Source organism: Neoarius graeffei, chromosome 24, assembly GCF_027579695.1.
Source record: "Neoarius graeffei isolate fNeoGra1 chromosome 24, fNeoGra1.pri, whole genome shotgun sequence".
Taxonomy (NCBI): domain Eukaryota; kingdom Metazoa; phylum Chordata; class Actinopteri; order Siluriformes; family Ariidae; genus Neoarius; species Neoarius graeffei.
This window is the reverse complement of record NC_083592.1, coordinates 6,605,992-6,627,700: the sequence shown is the minus strand read 5'-3', so window position 1 is coordinate 6,627,700 and position 21,709 is coordinate 6,605,992. Positions and strand designations below refer to the sequence as shown.

Genomic DNA, 21,709 nt, shown 5'->3' with positions numbered 1-21,709 from the left:
AAATAAATGTAAAGTGCACACAAGGTGGCACGGTGGTGTAGTGGTTAGCGCTGTCGCCTCACAGCAAGAAGGTCCGGGTTTGAGCCCCGTGGCCGGCGAGGGCCTTTCTGTGCGGAGTTTGCATGTTCTCCCCGTGTCTGCGTGGGTTTCCTCCGGGTGCTCCGGTTTCCCCCACAGTCCAAAGACATGCAGTTAGGTTAACTGGTGACTCTAAATTGACTGTAGGTGTGAATGAGAGTGTGAATGGTTGTCTGTGTCTATGTGTCAGCCCTGTGATGACCTGGCGACTTGTCCAGGGTGTACCCCGCCTTTCGCCCGTAGTTAGCTGGGATAGGCTCCAGCTTGCCTGCGACCCTGTAGAACAGGATAAAGTGGCTAGAGATGATGAGATGAGTGCACACAGTCCTTCACTGTAAACATAACACACTTTCAGTAACAGAATTTAAGCCTACATAAACACTGACTCGCACATGCTGGTGGAAGGTAGTTTGTTGATGTCACCTCAAGACGACTCCAATGATTGGTCAAAGTTTTGGGAAAGTTGCGGTGATTGGATATAATTGCAACACTGCCCTGAACTCGCGGGGATTGGTTGAATTTGCAAATCGCGAAATCCTGGAGGGTCTGACAATCCCAGACACTTGGTTCTTGATGGAATGGTAATATATGGTACATACCGTATTCCAAGGGTGCCAACAATAGTGGCACATGAGTTTTTGTTGAAAATAATTACTTCTTGGTGAGGGATTTGTTTTTCTCTGAATAAATTTATTTCACTTAAAAGGTTGGATTTTTTTCTCATGTTTTCAGTGAGAGATGAAGCGGCTTCGCCAAAAGGTGGATTTTTTTCTAACCCCTTTTACTAACTTTTCAAAGAGTGCCAGTAATTATGGAGGGCCCTGTATCTATCAAATAACATTAAAAAAATAATTGGTGACAGTAAAACGTGTGGAGCTGTGAATCAGGTTTGTGCTCCACGTGCCCCTGTGGACGAGCCCCACTGTCTCCTGGTAAACAGCAATGTGCTGGATATGGAGGGAAACATGAAGATGCAGGTCTGGGGAAAGAGTGAAGTGTTGCATCTGTGGAGGTCAGTATAGTCCTGTAGTACTGGATATGGAGGAGAGCAGGAAGGAGAATCCTGACAAAATCAAAACCAGCAGACATAATCCTCAACCCAAATAACAGCCATACAAACACCAGCACAGAGTAAATAAAGATTTATTCATGGACTGATAAAATAACATTTATAGCATTAGTGACAGAGGTAGTTAAGTGTTCAGCACTAACTGTTAGAATTTCAATCCTTTTTACAGTTTTTACAAAAGACAGGATAGTAGAGTAATATTTACAGTAGCGTAACATTTACAAAGGCTTCCACAATAAAAAGGAAGAATATGAGCAGGATATATAAAGTTTCTAAGAGCTACAGGACATCATTGCAGGACTTTAATAATTTTTTTCTTCATCCCTCTCTATAAAATACAGATATAAAACCGTATCAGTGTTACACACTGCAGTCTAGTTTGTGGCCGTAAGGCTTTACACACACTGCTAAATGTGATTAAAACCAGAAAAAATATGTCAGGGAATTTAGACTCTCCACACATTTGTGGTCAGTAGTAAAATAATTACTTTTTTTTCAGATGACAAATAAGATCCAAAGGAAAGTGATGTTAAAGGCCGAGAGAAATGCATTTTTTTTTTTGCACTAAAACAGAATAGCAGTTAAATTCGGTGAGGTTTATTGAGTCCCTGGCCAGAGGCAACTATTCTCTAAACCACACAGTAGCAGATATATTCACAGACAAAAGCTGAGTAAATTTAGCCCTTTGAGAACCGCTCAGAAGTAGCAGGTGGGAGCCGCGTGACGTCACGGGTGTGTGCCAGCCACAAACAACATCATGAGCAACCAAAGCGAGCAGGAATTTAGTGAGGGAGAAACTAAGTTTTAGTAGTTTTTGGTCAGTTCAAGTTGATAATGTACTGGCAGAGGAAGAAGTGGCCAGCGATAGGGAAGAAGAGACAGAGGTATCGGAACTGTACTGATTCGAGCCAGAATTGCCCGATGAGAGTGGTGTCAGAGACATGACAATGATGAACCTTAAGTTTCAGTGTGATCCACAGCTTCAGCCAGACTTTAAACACTCATAACTCAGCCACCGGAGGTCCCAGCAGAACCAAATTTCACAGGTCCCTCCCTCTCCCTGTACTCTCGCGAACCAGCATGGGCACAGCCCACTAGGACCACACCTCAGGACCTTATTCACTCCAGTGCGTGCTCACCTCCACGCCTTAAAGGAATAGAAAATGTAACGTAAATACATGCTTGGGTTGGTAGCTTGTAATGAGAGCCTGTAATTAAAGTTTCAGGCATGTTTGACCATTTATAAAAGAAAAGTTGTGAGCATTTTTGTTTCGCTACTCTAATCCCACCAGTTGGCTGCCATGTTGGCTGTTGGAAGGGTGATGCGTGACGTCATTTTGGCTGAGTGTATACTTCAGTACTGAAGGGGCAAAGCGAAAGGTCTACTAAGGTGACAATGTCGATTTTTTCACCATACATCTGAAATAGTGTATTAATGAGCTGCAACCCTGACTTATGGACAAAGCTGAACTCTTTTTACCTGTAAAACAAGGCTGAAACTGTGTTATATTACTCATTAGCATGCTTAGCATGCTCTCGACTCATTCATGAAGAACTTCCTCATCAAGGCGTCCCCAGGATAGCCTACTGTAATTACTGTAGTTGGTAGTCCAACCCCCACGGCAATGCAGAAAGAGGGTAAACAAACACTGCTTTACTACGCAGGATTCGTGTGAACATTACAGGAATATGCACTTGGACAAAAAAAGGCGGAAATATTGCCAGAACAGTACAGTTTCTGATTGATTAAAATATTTGCAATGGCGGCCTTCGTGAAATTGTCCATTCTGCATAGAAACTTGACTTTCGGAGATAGATATCTTAGTTATGTGAGCTCCTTATTTTCAATTATTCACATGAATCATTAGATTATGATATAAACTATCTTCATAACTATTTTAAAAATGGGTTTTCTTGTATTACAGTATGTTGGAAACAAAATGCTTTGCAGTTCATTGTAGCAAAGTCATTAGTGATTACCTTTATCTTTTGGGGAAAAGGAACAGGGCTACTCCCTCTACGGCATGTGTTGCTGCACCTGGTAGCAATACATTGCTTTCTGGGCGCTTTCCCTTCTCTTCTCGCCCCCTTCTCCATAACAGTCGTAGATTGTAGTTTAACTATTTGTTTTTCTTTCTAAATCATATTCTGTTGCAAGTTTCTGTCAAAATGAATGTAATCTAGCAGAAAGTTGGACAGAAGTTACACTGTGTGGATGTCAGTGGAAAAACTGCTGGTAAAACCACTCAGACTTGTGACGTCACGCAAAAGCCAGCCAATAATGGCAACATTGGTACCAGGATTCCCTTGGCGACAAATTTAAACTTAAATTCTGAATGTTCCCGACGTGGGTTTCTATTATAAGTTTTCATTGTCGGGACTTGTCCGATTATTATCCAAGGGGGAAAAGGGGTACAGTTCTCTTGACCTTAAATGGCAATAACAGGAGGGACCTCAGACTTATTTCTCATCAGGAAAAATAAACATCATGAAGATCTGAGGCTTTAAATTATTCACATTTGTTTAGAATATGAACAAACGATAATCATTAATTTCCTGCCAAAGTGTAAAAGAGTTGATTTCAGTTTATGGCAGAGAGAGAGAGAGAGGTTACCGAGAGGAAATGGTTTTCAAATTATATGAGTGAAAATTATTACAGTGTCTTTAGTCCAAAACCTGGTTTCCCTCAAAGGCATGATCCTACAGTGCTGAGCTCAGTGAAACAGAACACAGCAGGAAAAAACACACACACCCCCCAAACCCTATTAAAATCCTCATCACTCAGGAACTGCTGGTGAGGGAACTGCACCACTTTCAGCCACAAAAACCTGCAGTATACAGAACAAACTGTCCAGTACGGTGGTGTAGTGGTTAGCACCGTCACCTCACAGCAAGAAGGTTCTGGGTTCGAACCCAGCGGGAAACAGGGGCCTTTCTGTGTGGAGTCTGCATGCTGTCCCTGTGGGTTTCGTTCCTTGTGTGCATGTTTGTGTTCGCTGCTTCAGATGGGTTAAATGCAGAGGGGGAATTTCACTGTGGGTTTAAGTCTGTGCACATGTGAGTGTTCATTACGTCACACAATAGGTGAGTTTCCTTCCTCCAAGACTCCACATGGTGAGGGACAGAGGACACTGCAGAGGCCATTGAACAGCAGCACAATCTTATAGCTGGACATGAAACTGCACTTGACAATGAAGACAAATCTCTGCTGTGATCTGAGATTTAATGTGAGCTCAGGCTTTTCACTCCACACACATTTTTATTCCATATTACACTGTAAACACCATCATGTCTTACTCTCTCACTCCAGCAGGAAGACACACAGCCACAGTTTGTTTGTTGACAGAGTTAAAGACTCCACACAACCTGAAACTCTCATCATATCCACATCACTTTGGTCGTTGATATTTTCATCCCTTGGAAAACTACACGTGATCCTGGTTAAAATCTGGCAGGGGCCGGCTCCTGTAAACCCTGCTGAACAATCAGGACAACCTGGACCACGACGCTCGACACACTGCGGTCCAGTTTGTGGCAGTAATGCAATAGATACTGTACGGCGGTGAACAAAAACACTAGATACTCAGCTGCAGCTCCTCATCTGTGGGAGAAAAACACAGAGTTCAGAAACTCCACGCATGAGGGATGGATTTCAGTTTGTGGAGAAGAAAGAGTAATGCAGCTCCAGTCTTCAGATTCTCATCCGCTGTTGGTTGTGAAAGAGCAGTGATGCAGTGCGTTTCCAAGAGTTTGTCCTCATGTGTTGCTGCAGTTCACGGCAATGCGTCATTAAAGCACTCTGGGGGAAAAACAAACAGCGGTGTCGAGTGTTTAAAGAGTTTGTCTTTGTGTGCAGCTCAGACTGATCTGTTGACAACACGTTCTGAATGAACGGTAAGTTTTTCCTCTTGTTCTTTAATTCATCATCATGTCTTACTCTCTCTCCAGCAGGAAGACACACAGCCACAGTTTAAGAGTTGTTGGAGGGAGAATCTCCTTCAGAGGCTGTAAAACATTCAAATCCGTCACAAAGTGAACTAAACACTGCTAATAAATAATGTAGTGGTTTTAAACATCATTTATGGATCATAAAGGTTCACTTACGGGGTCTGGGGGGAACAGGTTTGAATCCTGAAACACAGATGATGGACAGACAGTTATTATAAAATCTCAGTGCTGTGTTTGGCTTCATGAGATAATGAGTTCATATCAGTTTATTGTCTCGTCTAATTTATTAATGAAGATTAAAAATATGCAAAATATTCATCAAATCCTCTCAGAATGAGAAAGTGTAAATCTGTTCTCCGAAAACTTCACATCTGCCTCCTTCCTCCTCTCACCAGAGTTCCTTTTCTTCCAGAAGACAACAGCAGCGACAACAGCGAGAACGATGACAGCCACGATGATTCCAATGACAATCTGCCCTCCACCTGATCCTCCACCTGTTAATCAGCACAGAGTCTTTATTCTCTGCTGCAGCAGTAAATCAGCTTTTACCCTCTAAATCTGGAGTTTTATTCTGACCTTTTGGTAATTCTCGCACTAACTCCTTCTCCAAGCTGCTGTGCTGAACCACACAGGTGTATTTGTGTTTCTGCAGCTCCTCAGCTGGGACTTTCAGAATGCTCCTCTTCTGGAAGCTTCCATCCTGGTTGGGTAACGGCTCTGTGATCTCCATGTCCTCTCCATCCTTCTGCCAGGTGATATTCAGGGCTTTGGGGAAGAAACCTGTAGCGTGACACACCACCTCTGGAGAAGGAGAGTGTTTCTGGAACACTGACACCTCGGGACGAACTGCAGAGACACAGACACAAATATTTTTTAAAAATTGTGAATTCAATGTTATTTGTCATGTGATAAACATTTTCTGACTGCATGAATGATTAAGCTGGAGGTATAAACATTAAAGAGTGCAGTATTTCTCCTGCACTCCAGTGGTCATTAACCTGCTGCTCGCGATGTACAGGTCGATCAATGAGGTATTTTTAGATCACAACACATTTTACAATAAAAAAAAGAACATGCAATGTTCAAATATTCACAGGTTGGCTCAGTTTGAATTCTGCTACATATTTAATTAGTGCTGTGCATCTCTATGGGCAGGGAGGAGCCCAAGAACAAAATAATTCTGACTGATTATGATAAACAGTTATCTGTAAAAATTTCTGGCTGCGTCACGTCAACCTGCTGCTAAGCTACGTAGCTAATGCCAACTACATCCGTGCTCTGTTACTGAACAAACTCTGTTCAGGAAACCATGGCCGAGCAACGAAAGAAGGTGAGAATACATCATTACCGTTCTGAATGGGAAAATGAACTTGCTTTTACAGGAGTGAAAGAAAAGACTGCCTGCCATTACATCACTTACCATCTGAAATTCAAGGATTCATTCCCACCCAAAAGTGGAATAGGAGAGAAAAGAATTCAAGAGTTACAACTGGTTTTAAAGCCCAGCCATCACTTTTCACAAAACCCACCAGGAGAGCTAAAGCTGCTACTGAGGATTCATTCCGTGTTCTCCATCTCCTGGCCAAGTACAAGACGCCCCTTCACCACAGTGAGATTTTTAAAAGAAGCCACGGCAGTCACATTATTCACAGACTTTAAAAACTAATACACTTTGTCCAGCAGCGGGAATGAGAAGAGTGGAGTTGTTATCCGAGGACATTTCTCGATCACTAAAAGGTGAAACTGACTGCTGTCCACGAATTAACAGTGAAAACTGCAGGAAATCAGTGTGAGTGAGTGTAAATGGGAAGGTGTGTTATTATTGTGTATCACGTAAAGATAGTGACACAATGCAAAGTAAAATGGGATTTTTCAATGTAAGCATGCATTAGTGTCAAAAATAAATTAAAAACATCATTTTGTGGCCATAAATAAAATTAAAAACACTAAACAGGGAAAAAGAAACAAAACGACACTTTGGCTTTCATTTTCTTCATAAAATGCAAACTGAGTGCCAACATTACAGTGAATATTTGAATGCATACTTTTTTTCTTTTTCGGAACACTGGGCTACATACCTGACAAAATGCAAATTTAAAGTAAAATGGATCAATAAAATCAAAATCAGCTGCAAAGTGCAAACATGTGATTCAGTTTTCAGCTTGGACTCGCTGTCTGTGCTGAAATGTAAATGATCGCTGCTATGAAACTTTTCATTCTCAACTTCACCTCTATGCTAAGTAGCTATAGGCAGGGCTAAGACTTAGGCCACGCCTCCTCTGAATGCAGAGTTAAAAACAATGTGGAGGACGCAAGTGCAGTGAACAGCAGCATGTGAGAGATCGCTCAGGAATTAATGACTTCAGCAGAATGTCAGGATTATTATTACAGTTAAATCCAGAAAGGACATGAGTTCATTCTTTAAATTATGTTTTGACTTCTTGTTAATTTTGACACGAATCTTGAATGCTTTAATGGAACATTTAAATGCACACACCCACACACACACTGATAGTGCACTATGGGAGTTTTTTTTTATGACAAAAATAAAAGTAAAATGCAAACACCATTTGCCATTTCTGTTCAGCTGCAGTTACAGTAACAGAGCAGATCACACACTTTACCTTTCCTCTCCAGAGTCTCTCTGCCGTAAGACACAAACTTCTTTAACCAATAAATACAGTCATACTCCAGGTAGCTCTTCCAGTATTTAGCTTTAACATCTGTAGGATCCCACTTCTTTATAAGTTCTCCAGCTTGAGGATTCGCTTCAGTCCAGGTTCCAGTTTTCAGATCCAGACTCATGAAATCTTCTCCATCATAACCGTACAGATCATATCCTCTAGTGGTATCATCATCATCATCAAGCTCACAGCTGTACATCCTCTGGAGTGTATGAACTCCTGCACACACACACACACACACACACACACACACACACACACACACACACTGAGGTGAGATCAGATTAGAGGTCTGCGCAGGTCGGATTTTTCAGTCCCGCTCCCGCCTGCATTGTGCAGTCCCGCTCCCGCCCACGCCCACAAAGAATTATGATTTTCAGTCCCGCTCCCGCCTGTCATATTTTTTCCCGCTCCCGCCCGCAAATCCCGCATGATGCAGACGTTCGCGTTATTTCTCAGGAAAGTTCTTGTCTTGACACAGCGTGATGGTGCCCCGCCCCCTACTTTGAGTGGATTTGAGCATAAATATCTACAGCTCACATTTGTTATTTACCTTGTTTCTGAATTCAGCATGTAGTGTCTCTAATAATAATAATAAATAATAAGTGCTGTCAAGCGATTAAAATATTTAATAGCGAATCGCACATTTTTGTCACATGAGAAATCATTGTAATTCTCTGATCAGTATAAAAAAGTGAATGGGCTTACTTTGTACCAATGTTTTTTTTTTTTGCAAAGCAGAGCTAGCAAGAGAACCATGAGTGAACAACTCTAATCAGAGACAGGTTACACAGTGACGGTAGGCTTGACTCAATGCTATCCCAGAAATCCTTCCTGTAATATGCAAATTTGGCCGCCTCTGATTGGACAGCCAAATTTGCATATTACAGGAAGGATTTCTGGGATAGCATTGAGTCAAGCCTACCGTCACTGTGTAAGCATTTTGTCCTTTGTAGTAGAACAATGTTATTGTCGGTAAAAGAATATTTAATAATGTGTGTTTTGTGTCATTCTACACTGCATGGATTCACAGATCTGTGTGTAAAGTAAAAACGCATTCGGATCGATTAGAGTTGTAGACTAACTCAAGCAGTAAATCACTTCACTCATGGTTCTCTTGCTAGCTGGGTGTGAACAGCGAGTCATTAGAGTGATTTCCCGTTATGGTGATCAATGGCAAATTTAAAATGCCATTCCTCACTCAATCTGGCAATATGACTCTCTCTGCAAATGTAGGCATCTTAAAATGTTTTTATTAATGCCAAATAAAATATCCAGCACAAATTATATATGATAAAATTTATAAATTATTAATTTATGTCCATTTCAAACACATTTATAGTTAGCAGGACTGCAGCTTATCACCACTCCCGCCCGTGCCGCATATGTGCACTCCCGCCTGCAATGAGCTTTCAAAATTTGTCCCGCGCCGCACTGCTTTGCGGCGGGTCCCACGGGAGTGCAGGGCTCTAGATCAGATGAGCTGACTTTCCTTCTACACCAGGGGTCACCAAACTTTTTTCTCTGGGGGCCACATTGTTGTTCCTGACTGTGATGGGGGCCGGGGTCGGGTCAGCTATATCACATAGAATTGTATAACCCAGACAAATATGACCACCAGCAGGCCTCATTGTGTAGTAGAGATTACTAGCCTGGCACGGCCATATCCCACACTACTATATCCCCACACTACTATATCCCCACACTACTATATCCCCACACTACTATATCAACACTTGATTCCTGGCACATATTTGTTTATCTTTACTAGTGGTTTGCAAAAGTAGTAATCAAGTCTTCACACTTTGTTTTAATTTGAAATACCACTGATATTCCATTTATTTATTTTCTAATAAAAATAATATCAAAGCTGTCAAGGTAAGAAACATCTGCCTAGTTGAGGTGATTGACGCTGGCAAAGGTGAGTGGAAAATTATAAATTGTAGGTAGGCCTGTTGATATTATTAATAATATTAATAATAATTGTATGCAGCACTTAATAAAGGTCAAATAAATAGGCCTATAAAATAAATACATTTTAAAAAACAGTGAAATTATAATAATATGAGCAATAGATCACAGCAGTTGTGCTGTGTCCTGCACGTCATTGCTCTCATCCATGGCCAAAGCAAAAAACTCGAATTCTGACGCTCTTATTCAGCTGGTCATACACGTTGTCCCCCAAATCTTCAGTTCGCCTGGTCATAGTAGGTGCGGAGAGACTCACCGCGTTGAGCGCATCCTTCTTGTCGGGACACACCTCCTCGGCCACAGCAAGCATGCATACTTTAACAAAGTCCCCATCAGTAAACGGCTTTCCATGGGTAGCTAGTAGGTGAGCTACCTTATAGCTAGCTCAGACAGCAGCCTGGTTGATCTGGGTTTGGTGAAGGAATCCATTCTGTTGTGCAGCCAGTCTGCATTTCATCCTCCGAATCCTGTCTTCTCTTGTTTGCCCTCGCAAACTAGCATACTCTTTGTGGCATAGTTCGAATTACGTGGGAGCCAATGGAAGCTGAGCTCCCATTCCCTCAGGCTCCCATGAAAGAAGCAAACTTAATTTTCTGTGGAAGTCTCTCAAATACGTCATATATCACCATAATAAGCTTGAATAGCCTATATCACCATATAAATATAAATAAAACTCATTTCATTTCCGATCACCATGCAGCCATAACTTTGTATTGAACGTGTTATTAAACCGCAACATGTACGGCTGTACTTCACCACCACACCACTATGCGCGCAAACTGAAATTTGCAGCCTGCGAAATTGAATGTGAAGTTAAGTCCGAAGAAGACTTGTCCTCTATCTCACAACGATCTTCCTTTGTTTAACTATATATATAATTTTATATATATATACACAATATATATATATATATATATATATATATATATATATATATATATATATATATATATATATAATTTGTTTAACAATATTATATATATATATATATATATATATATATATATATATATATATATAATATGCGCAACACCGTGTGTGTGTGTGTGCGCGTGCGTGCATGCGCGCGCCTGTGTGAAAGCTGTGCACTGCAGTGCGCAAAAGTGCGCTGGTCCAGGAGAGCGAGTATGCATTGCTTTTTTTTTTTTTTTTTTTTTTTTTAGAGACCCCCATAGGGTCAAATTTATAATTCGAACCCTGCTTTGTGGCGGGTTTCATAGTGACGACGCAGATTATATTCTTTGAAAACCGGCACACTTTCTTTACATACAAGACAAACTGCACGGTCCTTACACTGAACGAAAAAATAATCGGCGGTCCACTGTTCTTTAAAAACTCTGCACTCTCTGTCACCTTTTCGCTGACCGCTAGCCATTTTGCTGTCCTGAACACTGACAGTTCTTTGCGCGTGCGCTGCCTGTCACTGCTTGATCGCAAGCATATGACGAAAATTCGGAAAATATGAATAGTTCATTTTATAACTAAATATCAATTTTAATTGATAAAATCAACAAAATACAAGATGCAGACATGTTATTATTTGCCAAAAAGCAATTTAAAAAAATAGGCCATGACCACTTTTGGGGATTGCCTCATAGGGCCGGTTCAAGTGATGGGGGGCCGAGGGGCTGGTCAAAGGGGGGTGGCGGGCCGGATCTGGCCCGCGGGCCGTAGTTTGGTGACCCCTGTTCTACACTCTCTATTCAAACTGCTACACTGCGTTTTTCTACTCGCCCTTTTTACATTTTGTCCTTTGTAGTAGAACAATGTTATTGTCGGTAAAAGAATATTTAATAATGTGTGTTTTGTGTCCTTCTACACTGCATGGATTCACAGATCTGTGTGTAAAGTAAAAACGCATTCGGATCGTTTTAATCTGTGACCCAAACTGTATAATGAACACTAAGTAGTTTGCCTAAATAGAAAAAAACATTAAAAAGTGTAGAGAGAAGCTCTTTAGTGTGAGAGTCTGCAGTTTGAGACAAAGCCCAAGGGTTTGTGACTCTGATGATATGATGATCTGCTGCTGTTTAATCGATGTTACAGAACCACTGTGTACTACTGAGAATACAGAACGTTATTTTGCACATGTCTGAAGATTCTCAGTCATCCAGGTCATGGTAAACTGTGGGTGGTAAAAGAGAGCAACTGGACTTGCTTGAGGATTCTTGAAGACGTTTCACCCCTCATCTGAAAGGCTTCTTCAGTTCTGTCTGACTGGTAGGGAGTATCAGGTATTTATCCTCATGGATGAAAAGCTCATCTAAGGTGTCATTCAGTGCGTTTACATGCACAGAGAAAATCGAATTTCTGCCGTAGCTCGTCTGAAATCGAAGCTCTAAATGGCATGTAAACACCTTAGCTAGGCTGAAATTGAATCCAACTTGATTTCTCGCAATCGAGCTACACGATCTAGATTATGCGATTTTTGCCGAGCTACTTAGTGCATGTATACCCTACCGAGCCACGCAGTCCAGCTACTTACTTCAGCACTGCCCCTTCCGGAAGTGACAAGTGATGAGACCACAAGCGGGAAACAGCCTCGGTCGGGGGAAGGGAAAAAAAAAAAAAAAACCAGCCTCGGTCGGCATGACACTTCACCTTAGCCGCCCACTTTATTAGGAACACTTCTGTCCGTACATACAAACTACAAACACTCTTCTTAGCCCATGTTTACATTAGACCGTATCAGCGGATCATCAGATTAACGTTTTTAAAACGATTAGTGTGCACACAGCAACACCAATATACGATTTGCGTGCACACAGCAATGCCAATACACGGATACGCTCGGCTCCGCAGGCATCCTGCGCTCCAAATCACTCCGCCCTGAACAGCGAGTGCCCTCTGGAGGGTGCGCACTCCGGCCCTGCGCAGCTCACACAGCGTGCGAGTGAAGTGCACAAGCCACGATTCGTGACTGAGCCGCTGTGTGTGTGATCTCAGTGCATATCACTTACCACTTGCAAGTGGAAGGATGGCAAGCCTAAAGACAGTCATAACTACACAATGGGCAGTATTTGCATCAGTATTTGCAGTATTTTCATACTTTTATACTCTTTAATGAAAGGTGATACAAGGTGGAAGTCCACGCCGTTTTTCAGCAGTCGCGTCACATGACCAACGCCAGCGAATCAGGAAGGTGGATGTCACAGTCACGTTGTCCAATGAGACGCCAGCTAGAGCTCAGCACAGTGTATCCGCGTATTCTGAATGTTTACACAGCACCGGAGCTGACACGATCTGGATTGAATACGTGGACGCTGGCGGATTCCCGTTTCCCGGCGTTTCCAGGCGGTTTAATGTAAACGGACAGTGCATCCGCGAAGAAAACGAGACAGATACGGTCTAATGTAAACGTAGCCTTAGAGTTTAGAGTTTATTTTATTTTTAAAAGGGACAGTGTACAAATTAAACATTATCCTTGTGGTAAGGACAGATGTCTGTACCAGGTTATAGCAGTACATGCTAATTTCCGCCTGTAGTCCCTTTGTTTATACTCTTGAATAGCTCTTCTTCATGACGACAACCGGAAGTGTACCAACACGATGGGGTGTGTAGCGCCACCTGTGGCTCAGGTGCACAATGCACCTCATAACAATAGTTCGATTTAAACACTGTGCATGTAGGATTGGATTTCTCTGGCACCCCTGCTGGGACCCTTTGCTCGATTACTGACAGTAGCTCGATTTGGATGTGCATGTAAACGTAGTGACTGAAAACAGCTGGGTTTTGGTGTGCATTCAGTTGTCTGGGAAGTGTGCCAAGGACTGCATTGTAGGTGGCTGATAAATGATGTCTTAGATCCCCACCTCTGTTCAGTGATGGCCGTTCCAGGTTGACAAAAATGGCTTCTTTAACTCCTATCCAAGGGACTTTGCAGTTTCACCAGAGTAGATACCAGTGGTAGACCTCATCACAGCCACAGAGTCAGCCATCAGAAACAACAATCTGACCAACACAGAGGCAGAACAACTTAAGGCCTCTGCATGCTCTTGCGACAAGTCTTTCGCAGATAGCTTTTCGCAGACAGTTGTAATTTATTGTTGAGCGGGGAGTATAGGCGTGTATAGGTGTGCGCGATGTTATTCACTGGCACAACGCAAGGGGGCATGAAGTCGCGAAATCGCTAGAAGTAGTTGGTGGGTGTGGTTAGTGGAGTGTTTATCCTCCGGTTACTTATAATGACTAGAACTTTTTTTTTTTATAATGACTAGAACTGGAGTCGTATAGATGTACGTACTTCCTCACTTCCTCAATCAACCGCTCTTCGTGCTGCTCCATCTTCGCTCGTGTTTTTAAAAATGGCGGTCGTGAAAACAAAACAAAAACCGGGAAAGTAGGGAAGCGGAAGTGCGTGTACAGCGGATGTAGAGTGGACCAATCAGAGCCCTCTTGTCTGCGACGCCGTCTGCGAGGCTTCTGCGGTGGTCACAATTTTTGGGAGGTGTGCACAGAGCGTCTGCGAAGGTGGGGGGGCTACGCAGACGCTGTCTGCGGTGCCGTCTGCGAGGACTGGGTTGTCAGCATAAATTGGCCTTTAGGCTGAAGATATCAGCTGCTCTGTCCAGTGCGAAAGCACCCCCCTCCAACCTCACCATCCAAGAAAGGAGGGCTCTTACATTGCTTCAAAGAGACCGGAACATCACCATCCTTCCTGCTGACAAAGTGAGATACACAGTGTTGCTAAACACAGCGGACTACCACTCCAGGATGACCAGTCTCCTCAGGATGACACTACCACCTATGAAACCTTGAGGCGGGACCCCACAAGTTGTTACAAAAAGAAAGTTGTTCGCTGCCTGCAACAACTAGAAAAGGACCAAGCCATCAACCGATCTCTGTACTACAGATTGTACCCTGGGGAAGCCGTTCCTCTCATATACGGACTCCCCAAGATTCACAAGGAAGGAGCTCCACTCAGACCTATCAGCAGTATAAACTATGTTACTTACAACATTGCCAAACACCTAGCCACCATCCTGGCGCCTCTCGTTGGGAATATGCCACATCACATCAAAAACTCCCAAGATTTTGCTACTAAAGTTGCAGACCTCAAACTAGACTCCGATGAAACCATGGTTTCCTACAACGTCACTTCTCTGTTCACCTGCAATCCCACCACAGAAGCTGTTGAATCTGTTAGAAAATGACTCCTTCGAGACAGCACCTTATTGGATAGAACGAACCTCACCACGGACCAGATTTGCACCCTGCTTGACCTCTGCCTGACTACCACTTATTTCCAGTTTAATGAAAGTTTCTACAGACAGAAGCATGGATGCGCCATGGGCTCACCGGTATCCCCTATTGTGGCCAATCTTTACATGGAGGAAGTAGAACATAAAGCTTTGACCACTTTTTCAGGAGTTGCTCCCAGATATGTGGATGACATCTGGGTTAAAATCAAAACCCATGAGGTGGAAGCCTTCTCTAAGCACATCAATGCAGTGGATATTAACATCAACCTCACTCGGGAGGACATCAGTGGGAATAATCTAGCCTTCTTGGATTGTGATGTACACAGACAAGACAGAAGCCTGAGCATCGAGGTCTACCGGAAACCCACACACACAAACCAGTACCTACTCTTTGACTCTCACCACCCACTGGAACACAAATTGGGGGTCATTAGGACCTTGCAACACAGGGCTCAGAACATCCCTACAACGATAGAGGGAAAAGAGAAGGAGCAGAATCACATCCAGAAAGCACTTCAGAACTGCGGGTATCCCAACTGGTCTTTCTTCAAGAACAGAAAAAGGAACAGAACGGACGAGGAGGATAACAAGAACAAACGCAAGAACATTGTCATTCCCTACATTTCTGGTCTATCTGAGAAACTCAGGAGGATCTTCTATAAACACAACATTCCGGTATATTTCAGACCCAGTAACACCCTGAAGCAGAAACTGGTCCACCCTAAGGACAGAATACCCAGACACAAACAGGACAACGTAGTGTATGCAATTCAGTGCAGTGAGGAATGCACGGACTTGTATATTGGTGAAACAAAGCAACCGCTTCACAGGCACATGGCTCTCCTGTGTTGAGCCAGTTCCTCAGGCCAGGACTCTGCTGTCTACCTTCATCTTAACAACAAAGGACACTCATTTCAGGATTGCAACGTACGCATTTTAGCCAGAGAGGATCGTTGGTATGAGCGAGGAGTTAAAGAAGCCATTTTTGTCAACCTGGAACGGCCATCACTGAACAGAGGTGGGGGTCTAAGACAATTTATCAGCCACCTACAATGCAGTCCTTGGCACACTTCCCAGACAACTGAATGCACACCAAAACCCAGCTGTTTTCAGTCAGTGCGTTTACATGCACATAGAGAAAATCGAATTTCTGCCGTTGCTCGTCTGAAATCGAAGTTCTAAATGGCATGTAAACACCTTAGCTCGGCTGAAATTGAACCGAACTTGATTTCTCGCAATCGAGCTACACGACCTAGATTATGCGATTTCTGCCGAGCTACTTAGTGCATGTATACCCTATCGAGCTACGTATTCAATCTACTTACTTCAGCACTGCCCCTTCCGGAAGTGACGAGTGACGAGACCACAAGCGGGAAACACAACAGCCTCGGTCGGCATGATTCTTCACCTTAGCCGCCCACTTTATTAGGAACACTTCTGTTCGTACATACAAACTACAAACACTCTTCTTAGAGTTTAGAGTTTATTTTATTTTTAAAAGGGACAGTGTACAAATTAAACATTATCCTTGTGGTAAGGACAGATGTCTGTACCAGGTTATAGCAGTACATGCTAATTTCCGCCTGTAGTCCCTTTGTTTATACTCTTGAATAGCTCTTCATGATGACAACCGGAAGTGTACCAACACGATGAGGCGTGTAGCGCCACCTGTGGCTCGGGTGCACAATGCACCTCACTCAATAGCTCGATTTCACAGTATGCATGCAGGATTGGATTTCTCTGGCACCCCTGCTGAGACCCTTTGCTCGATTACCGACAGCAGCTTGATTTGGATGCGCATGTAAACGTACTGAGTGACTCACATGAGGACAGAGAGAATCAGCATTCCATTGATCACCCTAACGACTCTCGAGGCCGTTCACAACCAGCCCCCAGTCACTACGTTTACATGCACATCCAAATCGAGCTGCTGTCGGTAATCGAGCTGAAGGTCCCAGCAGGGTGCCAGAGAAATCCAATCCTACATGCACACAATGAAATCGGGCTATTGTGTGAGGTGCATTGTGCACCCGAGCCACAGGTGGCGCAACACGCCCCATCGTGTTGGTACACTTCCGGTTGTCGTCATGAAGAAGAGCTATTCAAGAGTGTAAACAAAGTTTTCAGTTCCGTGTTCTCCATTGCGCGTTTTTCTCCCGTCCATGAATTTTAATATATTCAACTCCTTAAGCTGAATGAGCATGAACTCTGTCTCCTCATTGCTCCAGAAGTGCATATTTCTGCTTGCCTGTGGCAGTGGGGGCGTGGTCAAGCGCCGGTCTGTGACAGGAGGGCGGAGCCAGGGAAGGTGAGTGACAGAATCACTTCACCTGACGGTAATTAACCTGTGTTTGTGTGTCTTTCCAGTAACCGCGCCCTATTTAAGGAGGCAGAGGGAGAGCAGAGGGGAAAGCTCATCCCGGGACTAGAACACAGCGCGCACGCATGTGTGCGCGCTCGCTTCTCTCAAGAATAAAAGTAGGCTGTTAAACTGAAAAGTCTGACAATAAAAAGCCTATTAGTACCAGAAGCTTTGTCCTGCCGTCCTCTGTGCTCCACCCACACTTCAGAGAGCTCTAAATCGCCATTTTCTCTTCTTCGTTTGTTCCTCCTGACCTCTTCTGCTGCTCGCTACTACTGTTGTCATGCTGACCGAGGCTGTTGTGTTTCCCGCTTGTGGTCTCGTCACTCGTCACTTCCGGAAGTAGCTCAACAACTAGCTCGATAGGGTATACATGCACAAAGTAGCTCGGCAGAAATCACATAAACTAGGTCGTGTAGCTCGATTCTGAGAAATCAAGTTCGGTTCAATTTCAGCCGAATTAAGGTGTATACATGGCATTTTGAACTTCGATTTCAGTCGAGCAACGGCAGAAATTCGATTCTCTCTATGTGCATGTAAACGTAGTGACTGACCCACACCAACAGGATGACTCAGGCCCTGTCCACACGGCAATGGATTCAGGTGACTCCGATACAATTGCTTATCGTTTAGGCCTGGCGTCCACACGGCACCGGTGTTTTGGGTGCCCAAAACGCAATCTTTTTGAGAATGGGTTCCAGTGTGGAAAGATCTGGCAACGTTGCCGTTGTGAAGTCGTCTGGATGAGTAGAACGGATTTGTTTACGATGATGTCACAACCACATGACTGAGTACTTCACGCCGGGTAGAAGTGTAACGAACTCGATGCGAGTTGTCAACAAATCCTATAACTTGGTTCATGAAACGCGTTTACAAAATATTTTCACTGTGAATATTTATTGTGTAATAGTGCAAAGTGAGAGAGAGAGACTCCCGCCAGCAAAAATAGGGAAAAAAAAGGAGCGATCTCACCTCTTCAGATGTTGGTTTAAATCCTACAATACATTCCTCAAAAAGGGCGTAGAAGAGCAAATTAATCCATCAACGTAGCATTCAATTTATTCCGGACCATTAAAGACGCCGCCTTCCGCGTAGAATCATACGTCATCCTCGTCGCCATATTGGATAGGTCAAAGCGGAGAATAAAGATTCATGTGCTGCGTTTAACTGTACCAACAGGTTTACCGTCCAAACGAGATCACATGGGATTACCTTTCACAGGTGAGAAACAACAAATTAATCCATCAACGTGTAGCATTCAATTTATTCCGGACCATTAAAGACGCCGCCTTCCGCGTAGAATCATACGTCATCCTCGCCGCCATATTGGAAAGGTCAAAGCGGAGAATAAAGATTAGCTGCGTTTAACTGTACCAACAGGTTTGCCGTCCAAACGAGATCACATGGGATTACCTTTCACAGGTGAGACTGGAAAAATACTTTTCATTGTACAGTATTTGGTCATCATAATGTAATTTTCCGAACAGATTTTCCTGACTTTGTGGCTAATATGAAGTCTCGCGCATAATAGTTTATGCGCATGCGTCCTTACTTCTATTGTTCTGGTGTCTCCGAAGGGACCGTCTTACAGCGCCCCTAGAGGTGTGGCATGTATATTGCATCGTTTTCAGCAAGCATTGCGTTGCCATATGGAGCTGATATTTTACTGATCGCTGCCCATTTGGACGCGATATTTTTAAATAACATCTCGTTGCCGTTGTCGTGTGGATGTAGCCTCAGTCAGTACATTGACATGCACATCCAAATCGAGCTGCTGTCGGTAATCGAGCAAAGGGTCCCAGCAGGGGTGCCAGAGAAATCCAATCCTACATGCATACTGTGAAATCGAGCTATTGAGTGAGGTGCATTGTGCACCCGAGCCACAGGTGGCGCTACACGCCCCATCGTGTTGGTACACTTCCGGTTGTCGTCATGAAGAAGAGCTATTCAAGAGTATTAACAAAAGGGACTACAGGCGGAAATTAGCATGTACTGCTATAACCTGGTACAGACATCTGTCCTTACCACAAGGATAATGTTTAATTTGTACACTGTCCCTTTTAAAAATAAAATAAACTCTAAACTCTAAGAAGAGTGTATGTAGTTTGTATGTACGAACAGAAGTGTTCCTAATAAAGTGGGCGGCTAAGGTGAAGTGTCATGCCAACCGAGGCTGTTGTGTTTCCCGCTTGTGGTCTCGTCACTCATCACTTCCAGAAGGGGCAGTGCTGAAGTAAGTAGATTGAATACGTAGCTCGATAGGGTATACATGCACTAAGTAGCTCGGCAGAAATCGCATAATCTAGGTCGTGTAGCTCGATTGCGAGAAATCAAGTTCGGTTCAATTTCAGCCTAGCTAAGGTGTTTACATGCCATTTAGAACTTCGATTTCAGACGAGCAATGGCAGAAATTCGATTTTCTCTATGTGCATGTAAACGCACTGAATGACACCTTAGATGAGCTTTTCATCCATGAGAGGATAAATACCTGATACTCCCTACCAGTCAGACAGAACTGAAGAAGCCTTTCGGATGAGAGGTGAAACGTCTTCAAGAATCTTCAAGCAAGTCCAGTTGCTCTCTTTTACCACCCACTATTTTGCACATCAGTATTGTTCTGTGCTCGTTTGTGGCTTCACAGTAAATCCTGAGATGATGTCAGAAAGGAAACTGTATTTCTGTGTTACTTTAAAGGCCTCTACATGCTCTTGCGACAAGGCTTTCGCAGATAACTTTTCGCAGACAGCTTTTCGCAGACAGTTGTAATTTATCATTGAGCAGGGAGTAATAGGCATGCGCGATGTTATTCACTGCCATAAAGCAAGGGGGCGCGAAGTCGCTAGGAGTAGTTGGTGGGTGTGGTTAGTGGAGTGTTTATCCTCCGGTTACTTATTATGACTAGAACTGGAGTCGTATAGATGTACGTACTTCCTCGATCAACCGCTCTTCGTGCTGTTCCATCTTCGCTCGTGTTTTTAAAAATGGCGGTCGTGAAAACAAAACAAACCGGGAAAGTAGGGAAGCGGAAGTGCGTGTACAGCGGATGTAGAGTGGACCAATCAGAGCCCTCTTGTCTGCGAGGCTTCTGCGGTGGTCACAATTTTTGGGAGGTGCGCGCAGAGCGTCTGCGAAGGTGGGGGGGGCTACGCAGACACTGTCTGCGACGCTATCTGCGAGGACTGCGTTGTCAGCATAAATTGGCCTTAACAGGTTTATTACACAGCGCTGTTTCACCAGCTTATTAAACTGCCAGTGTGTGTGTGTGTACACTAGTTAAAGCTAAGTGTGTTTCACTCTCACCTTGAGTCTGATTAAAACTCTGCATTACTCTCTCCATATTGACTTTGAGTGTGTAATATTCATTCCGCTTGTCTTCTGTCTCTCTGTCCCAGTAACGTGGATCATCAGCGCTGATCATCTTTATCCACTCGGTCTTTGGGATCATCTTCTTGATGTTGGTGTCATAGAACACAAACTGCTCTCCATCCACCAGACCAACAGCAGTGAATTCTGGGAGATTTACTCCTGGTGTGACAGCAGTGTACTGGTACTGCAGAGAGTGTGTGACTGTAAAAGGGTAAACAGTTTCAGTAACTCATCACAGATAAAGTAAAATGACTGGTGCATCTCAAACAATTAGAATATTGGGAAATATTGTAATTTTTCACATCAGTTATTTAAGAAAGTGAAAACTGAATACATTCTAGACCCAATACACGTAAACAAATGTTTCAAGCATTTTTCTATTTTAACGTTGATAATTATGGCCTACAGCACAAAATAAATAAATAAATAAACCATCTCAAAATATGAGAATATTTAATTTTGAATGAGTAAAACAGTATAAACACCACGTATCTCTTGGCCTAGTTCAGTCCACACAACCACAATCATGGGGAAGACTGCTGACTCGACAGTTGTCCAGAAGTTGATGATCGTCTCCCTCCACAAGGATCGTAAGCCACAGAAGGTCATTGCTGAAACAGCTGGCTGGAAAAGGTGCACAAGCAACAGGGACGAGCGCAGCCTTGATGAGGATCGTCAAGAAAAGTTGATTAAAGAACTTGGGAGAGCTTCACAAGGAGTGGACTGAAGCTGGTGTCAGTGCATCAAGGGCCACCACGCACAGACATCTTCAGGAAAGAGGCTACAACTGTCACATTCCTAATATCAAGCCCCTCCTGAACCAGAGACAGCGTCAGAAGCATCTTACCTCGGCTAAGGAAAGAAAGAACTGGACTGTTACTCAGTGGTCCAAAATCCTCTTTTCAGATGAAAGTAAATTTTACATTTAATTTGGAAATCAAGGTCCTGGAGTCTGGAGGAAGAGTGGAGAGTCTCAGAGTCCAAGGGGTTTGAAGTGAGGAAGTTTCTGAATTGAGCGTATTGAAAAGTA

The 21,709-nt window shown here is 43.4% G+C and overlaps 1 protein-coding gene across 1 annotated transcript in view; it reads right to left on the bottom strand.

The window, feature by feature from the left end:
* Positions 1-1,205: 1,205 nt before the first annotated feature.
* Positions 1,206-21,709, bottom strand: part of LOC132872797 (DLA class I histocompatibility antigen, A9/A9 alpha chain-like) — a 52,658-nt gene continuing 32,154 nt past the window's right edge. Inside the window, exons 2-7 of the mRNA XM_060907885.1 lie at positions 20,614-20,880; positions 7,720-7,998; positions 5,672-5,941; positions 5,488-5,589; positions 5,252-5,278; positions 1,206-5,152 (exon numbers count right to left, since the gene is read on the bottom strand). Coding sequence (XP_060763868.1) covers positions 5,118-5,152; positions 5,252-5,278; positions 5,488-5,589; positions 5,672-5,941; positions 7,720-7,998; positions 20,614-20,880 — 980 coding nt within the window. The 3' untranslated portion in view covers positions 1,206-5,117. The remainder of the gene's footprint in view (positions 5,153-5,251; positions 5,279-5,487; positions 5,590-5,671; positions 5,942-7,719; positions 7,999-20,613; positions 20,881-21,709) is intronic.